The sequence below is a fragment of the Chinchilla lanigera genome, unplaced genomic scaffold (assembly GCF_000276665.1).
Source record: "Chinchilla lanigera isolate Chin_1 unplaced genomic scaffold, ChiLan1.0 scaffold00013, whole genome shotgun sequence".
NCBI lineage: Eukaryota > Metazoa > Chordata > Mammalia > Rodentia > Chinchillidae > Chinchilla > Chinchilla lanigera.
In genome coordinates this window covers 16,782,752-16,799,465 of record NW_004955414.1, presented here as the reverse complement: position 1 = coordinate 16,799,465, position 16,714 = coordinate 16,782,752, and the positions used below count along the sequence as shown (strand labels likewise).

Here is a 16,714-nt window from a genome sequence, read left to right as displayed (position 1 = left end):
TTTTTGGCAAGAAGATTTCATAGTGGAGGCTCTGCAATTTTTATTGCACCACATCAGGAGACCATAATATATAATTCAGCACTTATTAGTTGATGGTTTTATAAAGGAGAACTCTTCCCTGTCAACTATTGTTACTCTGAAATATACAGTATTATGTATAGGAAAGGCAGAACAAAATCTCAATTGTTTCCTTGGCAATCTCTGAGTGACCAAAATCTGTATTGACATCTGTATGTCAATATAAGCCCACGAATTTTAACACTTAGTTTAATCCTTTCCAGCAATTTTTCTTTCTGAGGCTTAAAATTTCCCATATTTGGCCGGTAGGATCATCTTCAAGTTGGCTCCTGTGACATAACCCAAATATTCTTTCATGGCTTCCTTGCTTTCTGGTATGACAGGATATTGTAGGCTTGTCTCCTTCAATTTCTTCCCTAGATGTGAAGTCATCCGTTTTCTCACTGAATCGTGATTCATTTTAGGAGGAAATAGCATTTTGGGGGTTATCGCTACTGGGTTAGTTTTTTTTTTATCATATCCTTGTTTCTTTTAGTTTACATTTTAATTTTTTTAGTACATGTTTGTATTAAATAATGATTACATTCATTGTGGGGAGTTGGTATATGTACACAACATTTTAATTCTTTTATAATCCTCTCACTCTCTTCCCTCCGTACTCTCTCCCTCTACATATTGGTCTCCATCCCATCGTTTCCTATGATCTATCTTCTAGTTTAAAAACATTTCCATGTCTCCTCTTCCAGGAGCTGTCTGGGATTTTCCAGTTGGAGGTCGGGGTGGGTTGCTTCTTAGTTTTCATGACTGTAACACGAGAATGGACTTAGTGAAATCTAATAAATCTATTTTTTATTTTTTAAAAATAAATTTATTTATTTATTTATTTAGCAAGAGAGGTGTCCAACGCACAGGGGTAACCTTCCTTTTTGGAGTCCCCTCAGAACCTCCGGAACCTTTGCTTCACTCTTTGCCTATCCAGGGAAGTTTTAAGCTGTGATACCTACTAACAGGCCAACCAATCAAAGAAGAGCTTGGGTTTGGGGACCTGCGCGAGGAGATCAAGTGGGTGGGGCGGAGCAAGCGGAGGAGGCGGGGCTGAGGCCGAGGCGGAAGTCGTGGGCGGGAGGCCCCGCCTGGTGGCCAGAGGTTAGTTCCGATTCCCAGCTCGCGAGCTACTGGCTGTCCGTCCCTGTCAGCTCTCCGACCTGACTTTTGATCTCACGTGTGTTTCCAGGTGTCTGCCGCCACTTTCCGGCCAGCTGTACGGTCTTCTCGGGGTTTGTCTTCGTGTCTTCAGTTAACGTCTCTTCCTGTTCCTCTCAGCTGTCACGGTCTCCCCAGCCCTGGTGCCGGTTATTCTGCAGAGCTTGGGTACCCGAGACCTGAAGACCCTCCCCGGCGCCGATGGAACAGCACCTCGCGCCCAGCTCAGCCTCGAGGAACGCTGGGGACGCAGAGTCCCGCGCAGGTGAGCAGGACAGGCAGACCTCCCCACCGACGGGGCCCTGTGCCTGTGGATACGGGTCAGCTGCACCATTTGCACTTAGGAATGTTTTGAGGGAATGTTGAATCAGAGCCATCCAGTAGGCTAGGTGACAGAGAGAGTATTCTTAGCTATTCTATTTTTGATTATTTCTCTCTAGCCCATGATAAACCTTGGATTGGTTAGGATTGTATGAGAGTAGGAAGTCTCCTGTTACTACAGAAGGGATCTGTGTTTGCAAAAAGACTTGAGCTGGAATTTTTGGATACCTGCTACTTGATGCAGGTTTTGATACTTAGTGGCGTAGACACTAAAAGGAAACTGAAAGCCAGAGTAGTTCAACCCTTAATCTGTCTCTACCTGCCCTAGATGTTTGCTGGTCTCACCTAGAAGATTGGGCTTCCGTAATACGATTGGGCTTTTACAGTAAGAGACACTACAGATCCACTTCTACTTGGAGCAAAGATCTCTGCATGAAGCTAGGTTTTTTCAATATCTGTATCCTCTGTTGGGTGTACACTCTCTGGTAGAATACACTTGGGGGAGAAGATTACCTACTGAGCCCGGGATGCTAAGCAGAAGCATACGGCAAGACCTCTCTGAAGAGAGTCACTTGACACAGGCTGCATAGGATTCCTCCACAGTTTGGAGACTAGGGTTGTTAAATGAGAGTGCGTATAGCTTGCTTTGTGCTGTTGAGACTGATACTCCTTTTGTAGGAAAAAAATTAACATTTGAATACATCAGTGTCTGTTCCCTCCAGACATGGAATGATAGAGAACCTATTTGTAGGCCAGCACTTGGGTCTGGACACATGAGTTGCCTCCTGTCTTGCAGAGGTCGTGGAAGAGGTGACATCATGCTCCTTCAACAGCCCTCTGTTCCAGCAGGAAGACAGGAGGGGGATTACCTACCGGATCCCAGCCCTGCTGTATGTGCCCCCCACCTGCACCTTCCTGGCCTTTGCAGAAAAGCGTTCCTCAAGCAGGGATGAGCATGCTCTCCACCTGGTGCTGAGGCGAGGGTTGAGGACTGGACGCTCGGTACAGGTGATTCATCCTAGACCTTGACCTGGGCTTTACTTTGTCTCTGTAGTGCTTTATGCACTTTTCCTATCAGTGCTGGAACAGCCTTGTGTGGAAGCAGAGGAAAAAACAATGAAAACAGAGGTTTTCACTAAATATTGTATGCCAGCACACAGTGAATCTTCACAACCATTCTGTGTCGAAGGTACTGTTGTCAGTCACATCTTACCTATGAGAAAACTGAGGATCAAAGAGGTTGCTGTTTGCTCAAGGTTGTGCAGTATAATATGGCAGTAGAAGTAGGCTGTAGACTTAGTCTCCTGTCCAAGTACTAACCAGGCCTGACCCTGCTTAGCTTCTGAGATCAGATGAGATGGGGCATGTTCAGGGTGGTATGGCCGTAGAGTTGTAGACTCAGTCTCAAACGTCACATTCAGCTAATATGTGCTCTGCTTTTCATTTCTCTTTCCTTCAGTCCTCATAAGGAAGTAAGCACTGTTAATCCAGTTTTGCTGGTGAGAAATCAGGGTGCTCCAGAAAGTAAATAACTTGTTCAGTACCACATTTAGTGGATAACAGAGAAGAAGTAACTGAAACAACCATATTCTTAGTATTACAAATTACTTTATGTGAATCACATATTATTATCTCCATTTTACAGGAGAAATTGGACCAGATAATTAAAGTGACTTGCTTTGGGCACATAAGTAGTATGTGAGAGAAATGGGATCGGCCACTTGCCCTTATATAGCACATTTTTACTGAAATTTTGGTGGGGAAAAAGTGGTTGCTGCTCTTTGGGCCTGGAAGCTACAGGGTTATTTTAGACCTCATATTTCTTATTGTTACCTTCTTTACTTCCAGAGCTGGCCAAAGTGAAGATCAAATGAGACAATGATTTTGAGAGTCTTGTAAAAAGTATATAGCTGTGTATCTCTCCATCTTTTGGTAATCCCCCTAATCTGCTCTACTTTTCTACTTACAGATACCTGAAATTTCACCATTGAACCTTTATATCCATAACAGAAGCCTTGTTCTGTTATAGTACAAATGTTACTCTGCTGAACTTGAGTTTGCCAGCAATCCCTGTCCTTGATTTTGATGACATTGGCTCACACTTCCCTATAGGAAATTTTGCTACTTTTCAGAATTTTCAGTTTCTGTTCTTTCACCTCAATCTCACTGAGTCTTTGTGGCTTCCCAAGACCAGACTCCTACTAGCAAGCGGCTTCCATACAGGTCCAGCCTTGCAGCCCAGCAGAGCTTGGAATTCTAGCTGTTTCATTATCTCTTGGACAAGTGTTACCTCTGGTCATGTTGCCCTACTTTCTATCCCAGCCGGGGATAGAAAGCTTGGCTGGTAAGCTTGCTCTTTTCTCGCTCTTCTCCCATCCCCTCCCCTCTTTTTTCATTTCCTTTTTTTTTCTTCCTTGCTTCCTTTTATCATATTAAAAAAAAAAATCAGAGCACATCTGTTGTATAACCACATTGTTCAGTAGTGGCATAACCACATTGTTCATAATGTGGTCATAATGTAGTCACAGCTGGGTTTTGTTTTTGTTTTTAATTTCGAAGAGTGTTTCTTGGAAATACGAAGAAAAAAAGATTTTGGTGGATACACAGCAAGAGGGGAGTCTAAAAACAACCAAAAAAACCCAACCCCGCAAAAAAAAACCAACAGAGGGGATTCTAGGTGGAAGTCCAAATTGCCTTCTTTGTCCTGCTCCTGTATGGATAAGTACAGCACAGGAGGGTTTGTAGAATTTTTTAAAAATGATGAAAAAATCTTTTACTTAGTTGGGTACTTGGCTGGATACCCTATATTTCTCAGTTTCTCTGGGTCCAGCCTGGAAGTTAGGGAGGAGCTGCTAAGTTAACATACTTTGGCGGAGAACCTTTTACATAGGAAGAAAGATTCTAGTCTCCATTCTTATCTTAACCTTTAATCTTTTTTCCTTGTGTTTACTTTTACATTTTTAAGCTCAACTTGCTGTTTGTATTAGCTCTTCACTTAGTGCCTGCTATGGGGAAAGGTCCTTATCTCTCCATTCTTATCTTAATTTTTTATCTTTTCTCCTTATGTTTTCTTTTACATTTCTTTTTGTTTTCTTTTTGTGGTGCTGGGGGATTGAATGCAGGGCCTCTCACAGGCCAGGCAAGTGCTCAGCTGCTTGAATTAGTTCTTAATTCAGTGTGTGCTATTTTTTAAAGAAGATTTGTTGGCTTTATCTTAGGTGCACCGTGTTAGAGTCCCTCTTAGGAAGAATTATTTCTAACTGCCATTAGGGAAGATGGGTGAAGATTTATTTCCATCTAGCTGCTTTTTGCTGAGAGGGGTCAGCAGGGAGCTGGGAGAGATTTTCTTCAGAGAGCTAATCTAAGGGGGCCTTTGGTAGAAGTCATATGGGGAGAGCTGCCAGTTATGGACTCTTCACAGAGTCCATCTAGTATACCCCTGTAAGAGGAGTTCTGCACATTCATCATTGGCTCCATCTGCATGACCATCTGAAGTGTGACAGCCTCTACATGAGAAGATACGAGTTTTGCCAAAAGATTAAGAATGTACAGCCCAACATGCACACCAGAAAGAAAAGACAGATTGGGGTGATTAAGGAAAGGAGCCAGGTACTGTGCCACTGAGCTACATCCCCTGCCCTTCTTTTGGTCATATTGAGCCATAATAGTGATAAGTTGTAGGTGTACCTGGAGACTGTCAGCAAGTCAGTGTAGTACTTGGAGCCCCTTTTTTATATCTAGCCTGTATTACTCTTACTCTCTTTATTTATTCTTTTGGTTATACTTTTCTGCTGAGTATTTAGGACCAAGTTAAAGTGAGGCTGTGTTGATTAATTAACCTTTCTCTTCATAGATATCAAAGTCAGTTAAGGCTCCTCTGGGATTACTTTTGGGGCCAAGTACAGACCCTTTTAGCTTGTAAATTTTGTTTGTTTTGTTTTGTTTTTCCAGTGTTACCTGCCAAGAAGGGTCATGGTTTTGATTGACTGTATGGGTTCCCTTGGAAGCATGGGAGACATTTTTCTTTTTAATGGCTCTCCTTTTAGCACAGTGGGCAGTGGTTAACTCCTGTACTGTGGGATGCAACAATCTCTCAAGAGGTTGGGTGACTCACTAGAGTTGGAGGATCCTTTTAGAGGGATGTCCTCATGTCCTGGATCCTAGTTGACTTTAGAGGGCCAGGGCCAAAATATTGGCTGCCCTCTTAATGCAGTTACCTTTTTTTAGCTTTGGTCTTTAAGTCTCAGTTGTTGAATAGCTAGAAGGTCAGTCATCAGTATCAAAGTGGGAGCAGTAGGTGTAACTATCATAATCTTACCTGGATTTTGAGTACTTTGAAATATATAAAGAATGACTGGAGAACTGCTATCTCTTTTATCAATCATGGTTGTCTTAGAAGTCAAATTCCTGTATGTAGAATGTTAACATGTAAGTTACAAAGTCTTACAGGAAAAATTTGAAATCAAGGTCAAACATAGCATCTTACCATAAGAATTATGATGACATTATTATATTACAACCATGAAGTTTTTGTTATTATCTGAAATACATTTGAAATTTTATTATATCAATTGGTTACATTGTCTGATTATAAGATATTAAATGACGGAAGCCCTTATTTAAATTTGTTATCTTGGGGCTGGGGATTTAGCTCAGCGGCAAAAGCGCCTACCTGGCAAGCACAAGGTCGTGAGTTCGGTTCCCGGTACCGGAGAAAAACCAAAAAAAAAAAAAAAAAAAAAAAAAAAATTTGTTATCTTTTAATAAAGTCTTAAATAGAGGATACTTGTTTATAGATATACATTATAGGTTATTAATGTCTAATCTACTCATTAGACATTGTTTGGACTGGATATTGTACAGGTACATCTAACTGTTATATAACAATCACATGAGCATAAGCCTGAAAAGTGTACTATCATAAACAACTTTAGTCTGGAAGTCATCAGACTGATAAGATGTTTTTCTAAGTTTTGTATCTTCTAAGCCTTGTTTATTTGGGAAACACAAATGTATTTAATATATGGTGCCATGAGATTAGCAAAATTAGCATCATAGCTATATAGAAATCTTTATATATATTTAGTTTTTACTCTTAAGGCAAAATTTAGATGCCTTAAACAGGTTTATAGGGCATAGCTATACTGACAAGAATTAAAGAACATCTTTAGACCTTTTACAAGTTTAGGAAAAAGTATCACTATTACCCAGCATACAAGTGTATTTTATTTATATAATAACAGAATGTTTAGTCAAAGCCAATAAATTTAGATTGAGTTTTAAAAGGCAGGACCAAATTTAAAGAGATGTCAAAAATTTTATCATTTTATATGTCTGAGATCTAGATGTAATGTATATTATATAAAAGAACACATTACTTTGTACGAAGCTTACATAATCTTAAATCTATAAACTTAACTTTTTTAAGGATATGTGTTTTTTTATTTTATTAAGTTTATTGGTACAATTAGGTATATAGAATGATCACATTAATTTTAGGGAATTTGTACCTGTATGTAGTATACCTTATTTTTTTTTCTCCTATTCCCCTCTCCTACCTTCAACCCCTCTTTCCTTCCTTATTTACAAAGCTTTGTTTCCATTTGATCCTTCTTTACTCATTTTTTCTTTTCCTTTTCTTGTCCCCTCTCCCTAGTTCCCCTTTCCTTTTGAGGAGTTTCTTCCCATTTCACCATATCTCTTCTACAATTTGGTTCTTATTTATATTTTCAGTTTCTCAAGTTTCTCAGTTTCAGTTTCTCAGTTTCTCCAGTGAGACAATGTGAGATTTACAGGTGTGTTCAGTTTATTTCACTTAAGAATATTGTCTCAAGGTCCATCCATTTACAATAAATGTCTCAAGTTTATCCTTCTTTATGGCAGAATAGTAGAGGTAATAGAGGTCCCATTTGATCCAACTGTTCCCCTTCTTCTGTTTTCCCAAAATTAAAAGCATCATATGACAGCAGTATATGCACACCCATGTTTATAGCCGCACAGTTTGTGATAGCTAAATCTTACTAACTTTAAAGCTTAAGACTGATATATTTCGCATATATGTACATATACATATGTGCATAATATGTGTCTAGTTCCAGATGTATAGGTTGTATCATAAGATAATAAAATAACTGTTCATTTATATACTGTTCATTTATATAACTGTTCATTTATAGCAGTTATATGCTGATTGTTGAAAACATTTTACAAGTCTACACTTATAGCATAGTTATAACACATATAGTTATAGCAGTTATATGCTGATTGTTGAAAACATTTTACAAGTCTACACTTAAATAATCTTTAACTCTTAAAACTCAGTTGCTTGACTATATTTTTTTTTGTACCGGAAATCAAACTCAGGACCTTGTGCTTGCTAAGCAGGTGCTTTTGCTGCTGAGCTATATCCCCAGCCCTTAAAACTCAATTGCTTAAGTAATCAAAAGCATTTTAATATCTTAAGAAAACCTTATTGTTTTAGACATAGGAAACAAATCTTTTAATTATAGCCAATTTAATTATACATATATATGTATATATAATAATTTTTTAATAACATTTGTTGGGGTGGGGCTCAATATGACTCTGGAGGAAAACTGGAGAAGCTGCCCATCAGTGGAAAACACTTATGGTAATTGGTTTGGGCAGCCGCTTTTCCAGCCACCAATGGGAATTCTGTGTAGTAGTTCCTTAGGCACAAGGGCCCTCACATATTTATTTAACAATTACTTTAAATGACTCATGAGAACAAAACCATAGCAGTTAACACTTTAAAGCTGTATAGGTTGTCTTTAACCTAGGAAAACTCTGAAGTTATTATACACAGAAAACAATAGACAGTGTTTTAAAAATTTTATCTTCATTCACTAACAACCTGACTAAAAAAATGTCAGTAGGTTTTAAAGACATTTTTACTCTTCTCTTATCAACCAATTTAATTTTTTTGAGACAGGGTCTTGCTGTGTAATTCAGGGTGGCCTTTAACTCACTATGTAGCCCAGGCTGGGTGATCCTCCTGCCTCAGCCTCCCAAGTGCTGGGATTATACAGGCGTGCACCACCACACCTGATGACAACCAGTTTAAATCAGCTTATTGTTAAGCCATATGAACAAAAAAATTAGAGCTAAAACACTATCATGAGTGTCTATTTCTGTATAAGCCAATTTGAAAGTTAACACATAGAAACAATTCTGGAAAAGATGACCACATTTATATTCGTACAGCAAAGATGGCTGTGGTTGTATTTGTCACCCGATACTAGTTCACAAACAAAAGCAAAATTTTGCCAAATGCTTCTGTTTGTGAGCCAGACTGTTTACAAACAAAAGCATTCATACACCAAGGCACCACTGTATGTGTGTGTGTGTGTGTGTATATATATATATAAAACAATATTATCAAACTTCATGATTTTGCCAATTAAATGCTGTTACAGTTTAACATGCATTTTTTAATGTGTGAGGTGTTTTTTCTTTTTCTATGTTTTTTTCCTGTGTGTCTGATCCTGCCTTTGCCCAATTTCTTCAGTTTTTAAAATATATTAAGGAAAAAGAAAAGAAGAACAATAACTAAGAAAAAAGAAACAAAAAATAAAACTAAAAAATATTTAAGGAGATTAGGCTTTTCTTTGTAACATGTCTGGGTGGACAATATCAAATTGTATCTTTACAACAACTTCTCTGTGATGATGTCAGTGGGCCAGTGATGTGATGCCCTTTGGCTCATTAACAGTAACTCACAAATTTCTAACTCCAGTGAGACCTCTCGTCTGTGTTCTAAACCAGTATATTTAGTTGTCTACTGAACATCACTACTTGGAGGCCTCAGATGGACTTCCAAAGGCATATACCCAAAGTGAATTAAATTTTTCACTTAACTGATCAAGAAGTTGAAGTAGTGTAAGGTTATGTAAGTGGTCCGTTGTCTCCCAGTAGTGATAAAGGCAGGATTTGAACTGGGTATCTCTTGACTAAACGTTTGTACTTTTAATAGCATCGTTTTTAATTGCTTTACAAGGCTTTTTTTTTTTTTTTTTTTTTTTTCTGGTACCAGGAATCAAACTCACTACCTTGCGCTTGCCAAGCAGGCGCTGTGCCACTGAGCTAAATCCCCAGCCCCCTAATTGCTTTACAAGGCTAGTACAGGCAGGAGAAAAATCTTTGTCCTCAGTTTTCCTGTATTGGCCTAAAACTTAATTTGCTTGCCTTGCTTTTCTTGATCTTTCTTTTTTTTTGAAATTTTACTTAGCTACTTTTATGTGGCAGGCAGTGGAGATACAATATTAGTATAATTTGGTTTCTGCTCTCAAAAGGGTCATAGTCTTAAGACAGACAGGTACTCAAAAAAATTGCAATGCTATTTAATTCCTGTGTCTTTTTAGGGAAAGAGAGAGGGTTTCATAAAAAGCTTCGGAAAGGAGATGACTTTAGAGTTAGGGAATGATTTGGAAGTTCAGGTGAAGTGAAGAACATTCTAGATAGAGGGGCAGCGTGTACAATAGGTAGTGTTGCTTCTTTCCAGCTTTGTAAGGGATTGTCATATTTGAAAATTTAGTGAATACTTGAGCTTTATAATTTTATAGTTATCAATATTATTTATGTCTTATCTATGAAAAATATGAATGCTTTTAATAAGTTTGATGTCTTCCTGTTAGAAGCTCATGCCTATCCTTCTGTCCCTTCCTTTTTTCTTTCTCCTCTCTCCTTGTCTAGTGGGGACCCATGAAGTCACTGATGGAAGCTACGTTACCTGGGCATCGGACCATGAACCCCTGTCCTGTGTGGGAGCAGAAGAGTGGCTGTGTGTACCTGTTCTTCATCTGTGTCCAGAACCATGTCACTGAGTGTCACCAGATTCTGACAGGCAGGAATGCTGCCCGCCTCTGCTTCATTTGCAGCCAGGATGCTGGGTGCTCATGGAGTGAAGTGAGAGACTTGACTGAGGAGGTCATTGGTCCAGAGATAAAGCACTGGGCCACATTTGCGGTGGGCCCTGGTCATGGCATCCAGCTGCAGTCAGGGAGGCTGATCATCCCTGCGTATGCCTACTCCTTCTCTCACCGGCTCTTTTGCTTCCCGCTGGCGTGCAGAGTCAGACCTCATTCCCTGATGATCTACAGTGATGACTTAGGGGTCACGTGGCACCATGGAAGGTTCATTCAGCCCCTGGTCACAGTGGAGTGCCAAGTGGCAGAGGTGACCAAGACAGCTGGTCACTCTGTGCTGTACTGTAGTGCCCGGACAACAAACAGGCACCGGGCAGAGGCGCTCAGCAGTGATTGTGGTGAATACTTCGAGGTACAGGCCCTGAGCCAACAGCTTTGTGAGCCCCCACGTGGTTGCCAAGGCAGTGTAGTGAGTTTCCGGCCCCTGGTGATCCCACATAGAAGTCAGAACTTTAGTGACAAAAATGTCCCCTCCATTCAGGAGAGCCCTCTCCTGGACAATTCATTGAAACTGGCGGAAGGGGCTGGAACACCATCAGAAACATGGCTCTTGTACTCACACCCAGTCAGTAAGAAACAGAGAGTTGACCTGGGCATCTACCTCAGTCAGAACCCCCTGGAGACTACCTGTTGGTCTCCCCCCTGGGTCTTACACCATGGGCCTTCTGGCTACTCTGATCTGGCTGCTCTGGGGGAAGAGGGCTTGTTTGCGTGTTTGTTTGAGTGTGGGACCAAGGAGGAGTGTGAGCAAATTGCCTTCCGCCTGTTTACAGACCAAGAGATTCTGAGCTGTGTGAAGGAGGACTGACTAGCCTTTGTATGAACCTGAGCCAACTCAAGACTAAATAATTGGCTGAGGGACCCAACTTTCCGTAGAAGGGACAGCAGAGGTTACTGATGTCTATAGAAAATGCAAAATTTAATGTTTTGCTTCATAACATTTTTCACTTCAAAGAACAAAATGAAAATTTTGCTATAGCTGTTGAATATGAAGATCACTAAACTGGAAGTTGTAAAACCAAGGTGTCACCCTGGGTCTGCCATTGGCCTGCTTTCGGACCTTGGACATACCACAGGAACTTTCTGGGTCTCAGTCTCCATCTGTAGAATGAGAGGAGTGGTTCTGTGATTTCTTGTCTTCCCGTTACCATGAGAGGCAGAGGGTCTGCATGCTTCATGCTGAAGAAGCCCTGCTGCAGAAAGTACTCCTATTGTCAAGTGGAAATCAGAGGATTTCTCTTTTCAAATGGCTCCTCACCTAGATATGAAGTTACATATAGGCGTCAAGGCAAGAGCCGGATGGTTTGTTCATTTTTTTTTTTTTTTCTGGTACCAGGAATCGAACTCATGACCTCACACTTGCCAGGCAGGCGCTGTGCCACTGAGCTAAATCCCCAGCCCAGTTTGTTCATTTTTAATAACAAAACCATCCTTTCCCTCCTAATCCTGCACTGAGCTCTGCAGGCTTTCTGTCCAAGAGAAATTGAACAAGACAGCAGTGTCGTGAAGTCATTTACCTTCTCCAGCTTTGCAGTTCTGCTCAGCCTTCCCTCTTCATCCAGAAAACAACATTTCCTACGGAGAAAAATGAGGAACTCAATGCCAGCAGCGCTTGACAATGGTGATTATTGCTTCTGATGCCAGTACCTCTGAAAGATGAGCCTAAAATTCATTTAACCATTAAAGATGGTCTCTGGTGGGAAAAAAGACATAGGTTAAAGCTTTAAAACGTTGGATAAGCTGGGCGTGGTAGGGTTTGCCTATAATCTAGCAACTTGAGAGGCTGAGGAAGGAGGATCTCTGGAGTCTAGGAAGTCAAGGCCAGCCTGGGAAATATAAATGAGACCCTATCTTTAAGACAGATCTACCAAAAAAAAAGGACAAAACTCTCATGGTATCTGCCCCTAGGAACTCATAGTTATGGAGCAAGGGGAGGGATAAAATTTGAGGGGAAATGCTGCTGGTGGATACTTTATAGATGTAGGGCTGTAAGGTGGGCTGATAGTAGCTCCTGATATCATTGCTTTAGCATTTTAGTGCACATGCAGTCATCTGTCGAAGCTGCTTGGTTTCCGCCAAGTTTGTTTCACTCAGAATGTTGGTATAGCCCAGCTATTCCTTTACCCATGAGGTTGGTCTTCACCATTAGGAAGGTCTTTGGACTGCCAGACCTCTGAATTGGGGCCATATGTCTGGATGTACTGGAATCACATGTACTACATATGAAGTAAGGACACCTCTCCATCTGGTAGCTTTGAGGCCGAACTTAGCCAGTGCTGGGGACACAGGATGGCAGGTTGCTATTGTAACAGGAATTCTAACATGAGAAATTTATTTTGTTGCTATTGTTACCCTGTTTTAGGAAGATGATGCCTTAAATTGGTATCAGCTAGGCATATTTAGTACTGGATAAGACTGTGGAGAGTAAGCTTTGCCATGGAATGTAGCTCAAGGCTACGGTTGCAGTTACACCAGTCACATGGTCCTGTAGAATGAAAATAGAGATTAACTTTGTCTACTTCAACATATTGTTTAAGAGCCTGGCTTAGAGTGGCTTAAAAAAATTCCTTTAGCCTCTGATACTTCTGCTAGAGTAACTTTCCTAAACAAAGTTACGGTCATTCATTCACTCATGTACACCTCTGTCTCACTATTTCTTGAGTGGCTGTGCATAATGCAGGGTACATTCTGCTGCTCTTTGTGGATTCAAAATTGTGGCTCACCATTGCTCATTAGAGTATGTTTCTATTTGGCCTGACATACAGGACCATCTAGTTTTTGGGTAAAAGAATGCATAAATCCTTATATGAAGCCCAGTGTCATAGAAGACTTCTGTCAAATTAGCGAGTGAGGCATGGCAGGGGTCTGGGAGTGGGCTGGGTTGGTGGTACACGGAAGGATTGGGGAAGAAGAGGATTAAAAGGGTATCCCTCTCCTCAGAGGTAGAAACTCCATGGTCAGCAAAACTTTCCTGCGCACCATACCCTTAACTAGACAGGAATGGGAAGTTGGCTGAGGTTATAATCAGGGATAAAGGATGAAAAGATGAGACTATCAAGACATCTTTAGGATTATCCAAGAAGATACTTGAAGTATCTGGATGTTCTGGAATCACATGTACTACATACGAAGTAAGGACGCCTCTCCATCTGGTAGCTTTGAGGCAGAACTTAGCCAGTGCTGGGGACACAGGATGGCAGGTTGCTAACCAAGGGCTGTAAGCCTTGGTTACATACATGTGTGAGCCAGAGATGTGTAATACAGAATTTGTAGATGACCCATCTCTATGTTGCCCTCTCTTACTCCTTCCCTCTTGCCTCATGTTTGTTTTTCTGTAACTAGCAGTGGAACTCTTAACTGAGAAAGAGCCTATGTGCTTATTTCAGGAACCACACACACACAAAAAGAGTTGGGACATAGGAAATCCAGACTCAACTAGAGACAAGAGCAAGAGCGGGTAATGGCAGCTGTGATGAAAAACAGAGCAGATTTGAGTCCTGGAACCTTTAGGAAGACAGACATGAGGCCAAGGCTAGAGGGTGCTGGGTGGTAGCTGCTGTGAAGAAGAAATGGCAACAGGTTGGAGCTGTTCCTGAAACCCATGGGAAGGGAGAGAGACCTCCATAGGCTTGCAGCCTGGCCTGCAGAGGAGGTCCCTCCCAACCCTGTACCTTTAAGCTGACTCAACCTGTCCACATTCCAAGCTTCCAGCAATGAGAGGTGTAGGCACTGCAGCTCTGTGCCAGTCATCTAATGCCTGCATTGCCTTGGGACCAATCTCATGCTGTTAGTACCCTCACTGAGTCCATTTTAACCATCCTCGGGTTGATAGTGTGGAAAAGTTAGGGACACTGTGAAGAATAAGAGAAAGAGAAAAACAAGAAATAAAGAGAAAGCAAAAAGGAGACCTTTATCTTTAGGTATGAATGGAAGACCACATAGGCTATAGTCCTTTGTTCTCAGAAGTCCCCTACCCTGTCTTCTTGACTCAGAATGGATCCATTCAGCACATAAAGCCTACCACCGGGAGAATAGTGCAGCAAGGGGGAGTGACCCACCCGCTCAAACTGCAGATCACTGGGCTTCCCCAGTGATAAAAACTAGCTTTTTAGAGCTAGTTAAGGAGGCATGGAGAAGATTTTGCATCCCCTGGCATAGGTAAGAGATTTTTCATTCTTGTCTGTTGAGTAGGTCAGCTTGAGGTTGTAGGATGTGATACCTCTGCTTTGGCCAGATCCAGCTGCTTACTCTTTACAGTAGGGTGTAAGTTTTCCCCACTGCGTGATTCAAAGATACATGTCATCCACCTCTGTACTGCCTAAGCCTTGATCCTTTACATAGGCTATGTACCGTTATCAGTGCTGTGCCCTGTTAGGCCTCTGTTAAGCTCACACTCCTTGAGGGTCACATCTCACTGACTTCTCTGCTTTTTACCTTGAATCAATGATTTATCTATAAATAAATGTTTTTTCTGTCGCATGTTGAATTATTGAAGGTAAGGATTGTCTGATTCCTCTCTTTAGCCAGTACAGAGCCTAGAAGAGTAGAGATCAAGAAAGATGATGAATGGGTGAGTCAAGAACTCTTGGCTTTTTAGAGCTAGTTAAGGAGGCATGGAGAAGATTTTGCATCCCCTGATGCTTTTTACAGCATTTGTGCTAAGTATTCTTTGTGCTGGCCTGGTTAGTCACACTACTTTTTGGAAATGGGGTTTTCTGTGGTCCTGCCTGGGTAGCCTAAGACCCAAAGCCTGAGCCTAAAGCCAAACTGTGATATGGAGTTCTTACTTCACTTGTATTTCCCCTCTGTCCCCAGTGGGATTAACTATAACTGCCACTTCAGGGCTCCAAGGTGCCAAGACTCAGCATGGTCTGAGTGTGTCTCAGCTCTGTGATGCAAACTACAAGAAATACTCCGTGCACTGTAAAGACTACTTTCACTCTTAGAAACAAGAATGATGAATAAAGAGCTTAATTCTGCTGACGACTGGTTTTTTTGTTAAGGTAACTTAGATGATTATCATCCTATTATATAGTTTGTGCTGAATTTCTTTTACAGAATGAATTCAAGACAATTTCTTATGGTAAGTACTTTTACTTCCAGAAAGCTTCAAAAATAACCCTTTATACTTCTACATGTTTTCCTTTGGACATACCCGTTAAGGGAAGCAGGAAAGGAATTGCCATGACTGGTTTGATAGCGTGCTGGTACACATAGCTTTGAAGTGGAGGAGCCAGGGTGCACAGCATCACCACTGACTCCAGCTCCAGTGACTGTCACTGCATGTCTTAGGCTTTTCAAACACCTTGAACTTACCCTCATAGTGTAACTGAAGAAGTTTCCCCAAAGTGAAAATTTAAAAACTTAATATTTAAACAACAAATTTGATTTAACTCCCAATTTTAATCCAACTTTCTATTCTATTTATTCTTTCAGGGTGCTGGATTTGACCAAATATTTTAGGACAACTCTTTATGTTTTGTTAGCAGGTCAATCTGTTTTCTTAAATTCATTTTCAAGAAGTTTCAAATGGGCATGTCTTCTGTCAACATTGAGAATCCCAAAACAATAAGAATAAAAAAGTTCATAGAACTCAGAAAAAAAACAACAAAACAAAACAAAAAAAAAATACAACTGCTCAGGCTGGGCATGATGACACATCCCTGTAATCCCAGGACTCCTGAGGCTGAGGCAGAAGGATCATTGTGAGTTTGAGACCAGCCTGGGCTACAAAATGAGCTCAAGTCCAGCCTGAACTTCATAGCAAGACCCTGTCTCAAAAAAGACAAAAACAAAAAACAAAAACCCCCAAAGAATTGCTCATTTACATCTTAAAATAGTTTTATAATAATTACATAAACATTTAAAATTCTAGATTTATTTTGCAGTTTTATTAGATTGTTTAATGACTGGGGTGTTCATGGTGAACTTACGACACACGTACTGCAGTGGGCTGTTTGTCATCACTGAAAGCTCTAAAAGGTTTTCCATAACTGCTCTAGGGGGATTTGGGTTTGAGAGAAATATTTAAGGCTACTAGATCAAGTTTAGTGTTCAATTTATTAAACTCACATTGAGGCAGGAGATTAGGGTTTAGCAAACTTTCTGGAAGGTGGGTGTGAGACCTATTGATTACAAAGTTCCAGGATACATGCACAGAATAGTTCCCAAAGCTCTGTACATGGAACAGAGAGTCTTACTTTCAGTTCTCTGGAGAACTCAAGCAG

General features: G+C 40.8%; 1 protein-coding gene across 7 annotated transcripts; it reads left to right on the top strand.

Annotated features, from left to right (window-relative positions):
- Window positions 1–1,097: 1,097 nt before the first annotated feature.
- Window positions 1,098–15,470, top strand: Neu3 (sialidase 3 (membrane sialidase)). Of its 7 annotated transcripts, none has more exons than XM_005379900.2 (4): window positions 1,098–1,164; window positions 1,253–1,486; window positions 2,339–2,550; window positions 10,255–15,470. In XM_005379900.2, the coding sequence occupies exons 2-4, from the start codon at window positions 1,423–1,425 to the stop codon at window positions 11,293–11,295; spliced, it is 1,317 nt and encodes a 438-aa protein (XP_005379957.1). In that variant the 5' UTR covers window positions 1,098–1,164; window positions 1,253–1,422; the 3' UTR covers window positions 11,296–15,470. The 7 variants fall into 7 exon arrangements, with proteins under 7 accessions (XP_005379957.1, XP_005379961.1, XP_005379959.1 ...); XM_005379902.2 differs by having other exon boundaries at window positions 1,101–1,164; window positions 1,342–1,486; XM_005379901.2 differs by having other exon boundaries at window positions 1,164–1,252; window positions 1,342–1,486.
- The last annotated feature ends 1,244 nt before the right edge of the window (window positions 15,471–16,714 follow it).